Here is an 11,471-nt window from a genome sequence, read left to right on the forward strand (position 1 = left end):
TTCCTGTTATTAAAAATCCAGTGTTTGAATTGTAAGACAACTTTTTGTTTCACTATGGAACAGCTGTCACGCTTCTGTCAGCCTTTACCGAGCCTGTTTATGCTGGCTGTTAGAGTTACTTGTGCCCTACCATAATTGCAAGTGTGTCTTTAAAGAATTAAACTTTAATATGAACATTCAGCCATGGCACAGCTGTGATGGAAAAGGTAAGAGTGCTCGAAGTTCAATTTTTTTTGCATGGAGTGGCTAACTGTAATGTGCTGCAGCTCCTGACACCCCGCACACAGGGCCAGAGCCCGCAGCCGGGCAGGGCAGGGACCCCAGCGCCCGCCTCTGTGCCGTTGTTTCCTCTTCGGGATTTTCCGCTGTTTTGCAGGTGTTTCTGATGCTCTGTGTTTCTCCGAGCCATGTCCCGGCAATGGCTCTCCGCACAGTGACCGAGGGATGCCGTTTTCTTCCTGAACAACCTGCCCAACAGGTAGCTCCGGGCGGACGGAGCCCGGCCAGCGGCAGCGCCTTCCCGCAGCGGGCTGGAGATGCGCGCAGGTGAGAGCCGCCGGCAGCTGCTGCCGCGGGGTCCTGGGAATGCTGCTGGAGGCTACGGGACCCCAGGGGTGCCACGGGACAAGCGCTACCACACAGGAAGGCTGGGGCGTGCCTGAGGCGCTGCGACACGAGTGTGACCCCGGGGTGCTGCGGGATCATCCCGCCCGGGGCCGCCGCGCCCAGCGGGCCCGGTGTGGAGGTGGGCGTTGGGCGCGAGGGCCGCCCCGCGCCTCGGGCGGACGTTCCGCTGAGCAGCGGCCCCACAGGTGGCCCCGGCCGCCGGGCCATGGCCGGGCCCCGGCTCCCGACCCCGGAGGTCGCCCGCGGGAGCAGCAGTTTCCGTGGCGGCGGCACCGCGCTCCGCTGGCGGCGTGCGAATTTGCAAGTGAGATGCAGAGAATAGCGGCGGCGGCTCGGGTGGCCTTTAATCTTTTATCGAGGCTCGAGGGGGGAGGGCGTGCGGTAACGCAGCCGGCGGTACCTGCGGCCGCTGACACGCTGTGTCGGGCAGCGGCAACCCTTGACTGTTGCTTTATGAATGGAAAAGACTCTTCTTGTTTAAAAACCAATTGATTCGCTCCTACTTTTTGCTTAATGCACCCACTGACTGGGTTTTTCTTTTTCTGTCACTTTGCGATTGTTGTGCTTCGCTTCTGCTGAAAAGTGCGGGATCAGATAGGCTGTTCTGTGATACAACTTCTAAGGACATCAGATAAGAACCAAGCATTTCTTTCTGTCTGAAGCACTTGACTCCAACTGCTGCAATAATAAAAGCACAGTATACTTCTAATTTACATTCAGCTGCTACTTAGAATGGGGTTGAAAACAGCGGTGTGCTCAGATGTCTTTGCAACAAACCAGGGACAGGTAAACGAAGCATTAAATTCATTTGCACCAGGGGCAGTTTTGTTCCATTGTTCTGCTGGGCCTTGGTTGCTTGGTTTTAATGTATAGAGCCTTAAATGCAATCTGTTGAGTGTTTTCCTGACAGTTCAGGATTTAGGTACTGCCCCGTATCATGTATGACCCCTAACAGCCATCACCAATGTGACAAGCAAATGTAGATTGGTCTTCTAAAGAGGAATCCTTGAAGCCTGGAAATCTGGAACCAAGTGTTTTGCTTTGTCTTTAGGTTGCACTAAACTAAGACCTTGCTGCTGCAAGTAGAGCTTTGTTACCATGAAGCTTGCCGGAATTGTCTACATCGGGGAACACTATGGAGCAATTTTCAACATGGAGAAGAAACTGTTGTGTGCGTCTGGTCACAGAGGACATTATTTCACCGACAGAAAACTGCCAGTGAGTGAGGCAGCAAATCCCTGGCACCAAACCCCTAGCTCTGGAGTGAAGGGAAATGCTGGAGCACTGAAGGATAAAACCATGAGGGCAGTGGTGACAGGAGGCGGAGGCTACTTCGGATACAAGCTCGGATGTGCTCTTGCCAGCTCAGGAGCTTCGGTTGTTCTGTATGACATACACAAGCCTATCTGGGAAATTCCTAATGGAGTAGTGTGCATCCAGGTATGATAAAATATATTCTCACAGCAGTCAAAGTTAGTTTATTTGCCTTTTCCATAACATCTCACTGGTATTCACAGAATCCAAATACCCAACTGCAAATAATTGGAAATTTTAAGGACGTTTTTAATTGTGTGAATTTCCCACATGATTTTTTGTCAGCTAGATGTTGATATGCACATGAAATAAGAATGATGAAAACTGTAATGTCCAGCAGAGAGTACTGCTTCATCTTCTGTCTCTGAAGGTGCTCCTCAGGACTGTCACTCCCATCACCTGGGCCTTCATTTATTCACCTGTGCAATGAGTAGTGCACAGAGGTCTTAAGAAGTTAATGAACATTTTAAAAGTTCTTTGAATTCTACGTAAGAAATGTGTGATTATCACCAAGTACTGAAATGGATCTGGTGTTCAGTCCCAGGATGTACAGTATGAGCAATTGCATATATATGTTCCCTCTGTGCTAACCCACTATATGACAAATGCTAACCTGTCGTTTTGATTTCAGGTCCAAGTATCTTTTCATATGTATTACAGGCAGATGTCAGGGATTATGATGCCGTATTTGCAGCCTGTGAAGGGGCTGACTGTGTGTTTCATGTAGCTTCATATGGAATGTCAGGAAGAGAACAAGTGAGTCCAAATCAGTTTCTGTTTTTCTGTGTGAGTGCCCACACAGTGGATGGGAAGCTTGGTTTTGTAACATTGCACGTTAGATTCTTTCACTTCACATGATCCTGAGAGCCTGAATCCATGCCCATGTTGTTCTGGTAAACTGATGTGCTACCTACAAGCAGGCTGCTTGCAGTACCCTTCTCCTAGCTGTGAAATGATTTCCCCATCATTGGAGGCACTAACTGCAGCCTGGGAGAGCTGCTGGTTTGGAAACGGCACTGAAAAGTTCTGAAAAAGTGCAGGGACAAAAGAACAGAAAAGGGAGGGCAGGTGCACTCTAAAACCCCTTTCCCTAAACCTTTTAAACAGAACCACTACATGTAAGGTCACTGGGAGCAGTGAAATCTGAACTAAATTATAAGTTATTTTACATAACTAAATTAAAACAACTGCTTTTTTTGAGTCCTTATTATTTGCCGTTAGTAGGTAAAAAGCTGTAAGGATGTACTTGATGTGGGATTCTGAACCAGTTTTTATGATTGAAGTTAAAAACAAACACACTCCTTCTTACATTATTTAATAAAATGAACTTCAATAATTAGCTGGATAGAATAGCATATTAAAAGATGTTTGTAACTGGGTAGTGTGTACTTGGAACTGCTCTGTGTAGAGCGAACTGGTCAACAAGTACTACTGAAATGTGGATAACTGAACATACTGTTGATAGTTTTATAATCGTTGGAAATATGAAGAAACACCACGATTCTCTTTGCTTCAGGCAAGCTCATCTGTAAAAGAAAAAAAAAAAAGAAAAAGAAAAACACAGGTACAGCTTAAAACTAACAAGTTGACTTCTTGCTGTCTGAAACAGCAGTCTAATTTTTTTTTTAAATCAAAGCACTCATTACCTTTATCTGTGGATAATTAGTGTCCACCTATTGAAAATGTATAATTACTCAAAAGGGCACCACTTCTTTATTTTCCTAGTTGCACAGAGAAGAGATTGAAACAGTAAACATCAATGGGACAAGATTCATCATTGATGGTATGTATCTAACCGTGCCAGTAGGTGCTCCTATATCAAAATACAATGCCATTTAGAAAAAAAAACCTAGTTGTCATACACTTTTTTTTTTTTTTTTTACCAAATATGTCACAGTTTTGGCAGAAGATGAGGAAACATGTCAATGGTCTTTTCATACCTAATTCTGCTATGGGGTGTGAATGAGAGCCAGCACTGTAGTTTAACTAGCGCAGCTTGTCATAATCGTTTTTGAAATTATGGCAGAATCTGCATGCATGTAAGACATTAACAACTTCCATATTTGTGTATTTGGCAGTGGTAAGCCTGACTGCTGTATTACAGCATGTGCACAGGCAGCGGGCAGCCCTTGGAACAGAAAGTCTTCTAGCTACCTATGTGGCTGGGGCTGGAGCCCTCTCACCAGGCATACTGTTAACTTACATTATCTAAATTAGGATATGCTGGGTTATAAAGCACTTGGTTCTGAACTGATATTTTCTATTTACCTGTTGTCTTTCATAAGCTTTGTGTCTTAAATAACCCAATAATAAAATAGAAGGATTTGCTCTTCTGAGATTCACCAGAAAATCTAACAAGTTTCTCTGAAGAGGCGCGCTTCCAGTTCATACAGTTCTTTTCTATATTGTTCAAGTTTCCACTAACCTACTTCACTTTATATATTGCTGCAGCTTGCAAACAGAGGAACATCACTAGACTGATATACACCAGTACAGTAAATGTGGTGTTTGGAGGGCTTCCTATTGAAGATGGTGATGAGGAAACTGTGCCATATTTTCCTATAGAAAAGGTATTTGGGTTGTATAATTTTTTTCACTTTTCCTCTTTGTTTATATTCTTCTTTCCAAAGAAAGTCTGGAATTTTGAATATAATGTATTGAATAATATTTTCTCTGAGGCAGTGCCACAAGAACTCTAGAATTCAGACCAATCATGATGTCTTCAGCACTTGGCTCCTGACTTTTCCGTTACCTGGAAAAGAAATCCAGATTACTAAGTAGTGATCAGTTACATTCTTGGCAGTATTCAAAGCATACATATATTTATCACTTCTCAAATGGGCTGAAATTAACTAACTAATAATTAATTAACAAAAATGCTTGCTTGCCTTAGCAATATGCGTGTATTTTATCCTAAGCCAATACCCCACAGCTTCTTTATTTTGAAGTGTTTGTTGCCATCTGCTAAGTAAAATGGGAGCAGAGAAGCGATGCCTCTCTGTTCTGCCATTTCAAGAATAGATACAAACATGTTTGCTTTTTCTCTGTAGCATGTTGATCATTATTCCAGAACCAAATCAATTGCAGAACGAATGGTACTAGCAGCTAATGGAACTCCACTAGCAGGTACTTTTCTGTTAGCATCACTTCATAGTGAAATTTACTCCTCTTCTTCCTGTGCCTCGCTAACATCCTGCATCCTGTATCAGTCCTTTGGTGGACGAGATTGTCCAGCAGTTATGAAATCAAGTTCCCTGCCCATCTCACAAACTGAAAGATTTTCTCTTAAAAATCACTTTTAATTGTAGTTCTCACAGTGCCAACAAAAGCTCTTAGCATGGCAGCAGTGAGTTCCGTATCTTCACTGAAAAGATTAGGACAGCAATAAATTAAACACTAATGTGTTTATGTCACTGGGATATGCAGTATAAGTAGAACATGGAGGCTGATGAAATCGCTTCCCCCTTCCCTTATAGTTATATATTAAAATCTGCATAAGGCACCTGATACTACAGCCTGGAATTATTTATTAGTGCTTCCCAAAGTTTTCCGTGTTGAGGAAGCCAGTTGTACACTTGAATACTTAAGCTCACCTGTGAGATACTGTAACTGCCAGCACAAAGCAAATTAATGTAAAGTGCAACATGATTCCACGTGAACAAGTGATACAGAGCTAAATTTAGCTGTAGGCAACTTAGAAAAAAGACTTTCTGCACCTGATACTTGCAGAGAGCTATAAAGAGATATCAAGGCATTGATTGGCATTTCATACCGATAGAATTATTTTGTCCAAAAAAGCTTTTTTCCTTATTTTCTCTTTTCTCAGCAGCTCAACATATCAAAGATGCTCTATTTTTAGGATAATATTCAGAATAGCTGAATAATAATATTCAGTTGTGTGTTTCTCAGTGAAGTTAGAAGCTCACAGTAGTTTACCTGTGCAAAGGATCAAAATGATTCAGTGGGTTTTTAGCCAGCCTCTGTTTCAAACATCCCAATTAGATCCTGTGCCATTAGCATAAATGAGTATTTTGCAGGTTTTCAAGTAATATTAGGAACAGTTATTAGCAGATGACCAACCAGCTAACCGATACACTTGAGAAGTGACTGGATTTTCACAATGGTCCTTACTTTCTCCCACTGCAGTTATCAAGAGGTTCCACAGCACTTCTAGTGGGAGCAGGATGTGCCTACTGCTGAGAGCCTTTCAGCTCTGTCTTGCACAGATAGTGAGACGCTGTTTCCCTGCAGTAATTTTCCAAGAGATTAGTTTGGTTTCATTCCACTTTCTTACTAACAACTTGCTCACTTCGTCAAATTCATCACCACAGCTGGCACTCTCAGTGACTGCTTTGGCACGGAGATAAAGGACTGGTTAGTTAGAGGCTTGGGAATACCTAGTAATTTGTAGGAATCTGACTATGCCAGAGCTTTGAGAACTCTTAGAATAGTTTTGGTTGGAAGGAACCTTTAAAGACCACCTAGTCCAACATCCCTCCCCCCACCATGGAGTATTGCTGGTAGGATTTTTCTGCATCCTGTCTTGCTCTTTTACATGTTTTGATTTGCCAACAATATTCATCTACTGGTTCAGCACCTTCTGGTGTGTAGTATTTTTTTAAGCTGGTGAAGCAAATTTATTTCAGATGAGTTGTGCTACAGCAACTCTTTAGCTCATGCAATGCTAATGTGAGCCATGTGAAAGTCACATGGTTTAAATCATTTTATCAATTTTCCTAGGAGGTGGAGTACTCTATACATCTGTTCTTCGCCCACCAGGAATTTATGGACCAGAAGAGCAAAGACACCTGCCAAGGCTAGCAGTATGTACTTTCACTCTGTAATCACCAGAATTTTCTATGATACCAAACAACATCACTTACCTGTATTATAAATTGACTAACCTTCTTATCTGGCATCAGTTTAACAGTTCAATTGTCTGTTGATGATATTGTAAGTTTTTTTGTTAGACACTACATGACACCTGTAAAGAATGTGTAATACATTAAAAAAGCCTTTTTTTTAAACCCAAACACATACAAGTCCAGCTTTATAATGTCATGCTTACAATAATCATAAAACTCAGGCCATTCTATGATATTTCAAATGTCTGCTTGCATGCAACTTATACCAAAATGCTGATGAAAGGAGATACAGCAAAATATCTTATTTCCAGTCTTATTTCTTGCTTTGGTTTCATGTTCGTTTTACATCTACAGAAGAATATTGAGAGAGGGATACTTAACTTCAAGTTTGGGGATCCTTCTGCTAAAATGAACTGGGTGCATGTAGAGAATCTTGTACAAGCTCAAATTCTGGCTGCTGAAGCTCTCACTGCTGAGAAGAACTACATAGCTGTAAGTTTCATCTGCCTGTGGATCCTGCCACTGTATCCTGCACTGCAGTGACTACTGTAGTAATACTGTGGTCCTTCAGCTTGTGTTGTCTGTATTTTTTATTGACAAGTGTGCCATGAACAGTGTGAGCTGTGGCAGCGCTGGCTGTGCAGTGTGTTGAACTGGAATATTCAGTTCTCCAAGAATAGCTACATCTTTGTGTTTTTGTGGTATTATATTTGCCATTTCTGGAAGATGAAAAAAAGAATATTTGACCTCAGAAAAGTAGATTAGGAAAGGAAAACCCTAAAAACAAAATGCTAAGAGATAATTTGCATCCTTGTTACACAGATGGAACTGTATGGATTTCAGTGAGTCTTAACTAGAGTGGGATCAGAACACGTCCTACCATCTTTTAAAGATGTATTAACAGCAACAGTTACCTGTGGCACCACTTTCAGTGCATCGGGTAATCTCTATATAGTCTGTCCAGACATTCTCTATAGGTAAATCTGTAAGAAATAATTCACACCAGGGTATGTTAATCATACAAACTACTTGTGCACTTGATAATGAATTTCATTGCACGTGGAAGAGAAAAAGATGGAAATACATGCATTTTGTTGGCTTGTATGTACATCCACGTATATTGCATATTTCTATATAATCTTTAAGCTATTAATAAGGAGTAAGGTAAAGAAGTCAACATATATGCAGTGTTATTTTTACTAACCTGTCTCTTCTCTACCTGTTTAACAGAGTGGTCAGGTGTATTTCATTCACGATGGTGAAAAGTTCAACCTTTTTGAATGGTTAGCTCCACTTGTACGTACACTATATGCTTCATCTCTAAATGTATTAATGTATTTTACTAGATACAACTCTGGCTTTGTGTGCAAATGACATATTTGGGTTGAGCGTGCATTTAATTCTTGCTTGAATTTCAGTTTGATTAGTGCTGTGACAACGCCTACTTAAAAATTACTTGAAAGCAACTGTACTCACTGAGACAAAAGGACCTTCTGAAGCACTACCCTCGTTTGGATAGCCATCGTCCTCATTTCTTGGGCATTCACTTGTTAACAGTGGCTATCTTAGGTGGACAAAAAATCTAAATCCAAATTATGACTCTGAAAATATAGAATAACCCTAATATCCAGTATTTTCAAAAGTTCATTTTGCTTCTAATGATGTGCTCAAAACCGTAAGTATGTCAGAATATTAAGTTTGGTAGCAGCACACCATGATATTTAAGTCAATCATTATAATCCTTTTTTTGTTCATTTTCTAAAGACTGCCACTTGAAAATTACATAATGTCTGCTTGTGACATCTAACTGGAATCCCCTAAAAATGAAAAATCAAGTAGTAACAGCAATTAGTAAATTTTCTGCTTTATCAGTAAATACTTCCACAAATATTTCCCGTACTGAAACTAAAACTTGTTGGAGGTTTCTGGCTTTTTACTGATTTTTTTTTTTTTCAATCTCTTTCAGTTTGAAAGATTAGGTTGCAGTAAGCCATGGATACCTATTCCTACTTCCTTAGTTTATGCATCAGGTAAAAATACGTTATCGACGTTTCTTTGTCCTGCCAAGCAACCCCTCTTCCTAACCGTAATATAATGTTGTGGTTGGGTTTTTTCTTAATATGGCCACAATTTTTATTTTCACGTATAACACATGCTGCGAGGTCATCTCGTGTGCAAGTTATGCATGAAGTTCAGCTCTGTGTGTTGAAACCAGAACGATCCGTGAGTTAAATCACACTAAGACAGATGGTTTGGGTAGGTTGGTTGTTCATAGGACTTACCAAATGTGCAACTTTTTGTGGAAGAGATTATCAGCTTTGCCTGCACGGGTTAATTTCTTGTACTCCTTTCTCCCATACTCCCCTAAAAGCAAACCCGTGTGCCACTAAATTGAATCTAACCCAGAAGAGTTTGGTTCTATCACATTTGTATGAATTCTCAAGATCTTTGCGCTAGCCCGGTTGCAGCCCTCCAAACCCTTCTTACACACACACACTGAAATCAGGCTGACTGATGCGGGAAAGATGAAACCCAGCTCCGTGCCAGCATCAGTGCTAGTACCCTGAGCTCGTAGGCACAGGATTATCCTTTGCTATCAAATACGGTGCATGATACACCGCAATCATAACGGCACAGCAACTGGCTCTTCTTACCTCAAGCAGAAATCTTTTGTTCTGCAGCCACAGTAATGGAGCATCTTCATCTGATACTGAAACCATTGGTTGAGCTGTCGCCTCTGCTGACCAGAAATGAGGTACAGGTTTGTTTGTAAGCTCCCTTATTCCCACAGGATGCACACGAACCATGTGAGTACAGCTGGGACCTAATGTTTGTAGTGACAGGACAAGGGGAAATGGCTTTAAACTGGAAGAGGGTAGATTTAGACTAGGCATCAGGAAGTTCTTTACTGTGAGGGTAGTGAGACACTGGAGCAGGTTGCCCAGCGAGGCTGTGTGTGCCCTCCCCAGAAGCAATCAGGGCCAGGCTGGGTGAGGCTGTGAGCAACCTGGTCTAGAGGGAGGCATCCCTGCCTACAGCAGAGAGGTTGGAACTGGATGATCTCAAAGGCCCCTTCCAACCCAAACCATTCTGTGGTTCTGTGAATACCCTTCAGGCACCCTAGGGGGATGGCTTTTACTGTGTCTTCACATAAATGAGGGTGAAGAACATTTTGTGGATGTTTTCAGGAGTAGAAGATTGTGCTGTGCAGCCTTTACTGCTCCTTTGGGCTCTCAACACGCTCCTACTGGGTGAACAAAAAGACTGCGTGACCTATGTCAGTAGTCACTGGGATATGGATGCGTGTATTTTTCAATATAATTTTCCATTTCTTTTAAGTGGGTCTTTGCCACCATTCACAGCCTTTGCTGAGCTCTCCTGTGCACTCACACTTGGCATGCTGGCTCCTTTGCCGACAGGTGCAGAACATCTCCACCACGCACACCTTCCGCATTGACAAGGCCCGCAGGCAGCTGGGCTACAGCCCAGGGAAGTTTGCATTCGCCGATTCTGTGGAGCATTACATCAAAACCAGAGCGGAGGCCCGGAATGAGCACGTCTTCCCCAGAGTGATGCTTTTGTTCATTGCTATCTTAAGTTTGATTTTTCTTTCTTTAAGGTTTGATGACCTTTCAGTTTTGCACTTTTTTAAGGAAACACAGCACTGACTGACACAGACTGCACGTACCCACGGAACATCCCCAGCTCCACAACACCGACAGGCCCCAGTGCAATCATTACACAGGCTCTTATTGTAGATTAAGACCAAAGCAAACCTAAACACCACCACCAACACTGTAAGCAATCACAGCCTGAGGCACACTGAAGTCGCCACTGTTGGATCGATGTACTGCGCACCACAGATCTTTCCATGACTGCTGAAGAGCACGAGGAGCTGCGAAAGGAACACAAGCCCCAGCCCACAGTGCTTCATCCATGGAGAAAAACGGCGGAAAGCAGGAGATGGAGTCACGGCAGCAGCTCGTGGCTGCGGGGATCTCAGGAACGTGCGCAGGAACCGCGTGCACCGCTCACGGCTGCGAATCACACCTGCGCGCTGCACAGAGTTCACGCGTTGTGCAGAGAATTGGCTTTGAGAATTGGCTGTGGTGTCACTGCATATGAGGGAAAATAAAAGCAAACGCGAAGCTCAATGAGCCCAGTGCGGTGCCTCCCTGCAGCGGGGCCTGGCGGCGGCTGGGCGCTGCCAGGTCCAAAAACTCCTACGAGCCGCCTTCCCTTCCCCTCCGCCCGTGGGACGGTGGGAGGGAACAGCCGGGAGCGCAGTGCGAGAGAGGGCAGCGGTGCGGGAAGGAGGCCGAGAGGATCCGGGGGAGCGCAGACGGCAGTGAGCCGGGGCGGGGGGTGAGGGGCACAGGCAGACGCGTGGCTGCGTGGCGAGCACCGCGCTCCGCCTCCCCGCTTGCATTCCGAATCCAGAGGGCGGCGGTGAGAGCCGCTGTGCACAGCGCAGCTCGGCGGTCCGCGAGGGGATGCTCAGGAGCCCCGCACCTCGCCGGGCGGCTGCCGGCCGCGAAAAGGAGCCGCCGCTGAGGCGGGACAAAACTTCTTGGCAGCGGTGGGATTCGAACCCACGCCATCGAAATGACTGGAGCCTAAATCCAGCGCCTTAGACCACTCGGCCACGCTACCGCCTGGTGGTTA

General features: G+C 43.9%; 1 protein-coding gene and 1 non-coding gene across 3 annotated transcripts; one reads left to right on the forward strand and one right to left on the reverse strand.

Moving 5' to 3' along the window:
- LOC110406012 (putative short-chain dehydrogenase/reductase family 42E member 2) lies at positions 410–10,960 on the forward strand. Of its 2 annotated transcripts, none has more exons than XM_021411981.1 (12): positions 410–546; positions 1,679–2,067; positions 2,602–2,697; positions 3,667–3,724; positions 4,393–4,511; positions 4,992–5,067; positions 6,682–6,764; positions 7,161–7,298; positions 8,037–8,102; positions 8,773–8,836; positions 9,488–9,561; positions 10,226–10,960. In XM_021411981.1, exons 2-12 carry the CDS (start codon positions 1,726–1,728, stop codon positions 10,472–10,474), a joined length of 1,365 nt encoding a protein of 454 aa, XP_021267656.1. In that variant the 5' UTR covers positions 410–546; positions 1,679–1,725; the 3' UTR covers positions 10,475–10,960. The 2 variants fall into 2 exon arrangements, with proteins under 2 accessions (XP_021267656.1, XP_021267655.1); XM_021411980.1 differs by lacking the exon at positions 410–546 and adding an exon at positions 774–931 and having other exon boundaries at positions 10,169–10,960.
- On the reverse strand, positions 11,378–11,459 carry TRNAL-UAG. The gene has a single exon. It is a non-coding gene; the product is annotated as a tRNA-Leu (tRNA).

This window comes from Numida meleagris, chromosome 13 (assembly GCF_002078875.1).
Source record: "Numida meleagris isolate 19003 breed g44 Domestic line chromosome 13, NumMel1.0, whole genome shotgun sequence".
Classification (NCBI taxonomy): Eukaryota; Metazoa; Chordata; class Aves; order Galliformes; family Numididae; genus Numida; species Numida meleagris.

Excerpts from the sequence above, each read along its gene's own strand:
- LOC110406012 (XM_021411980.1), top strand. The coding sequence starts at position 1,726 with ATGAAGCTTGCCGGAATTGTCTACATCGGGGAACACTATGGAGCAATT. Across the intron at positions 2,698-3,666 it reads GAATGTCAGGAAGAGAACAA|TTGCACAGAGAAGAGATTGA; the intron begins GTGAGTCCAAAT and ends TTATTTTCCTAG. Across the intron at positions 8,837-9,487 it reads TTCCTTAGTTTATGCATCAG|CCACAGTAATGGAGCATCTT; the intron begins GTAAAAATACGT and ends TTTGTTCTGCAG.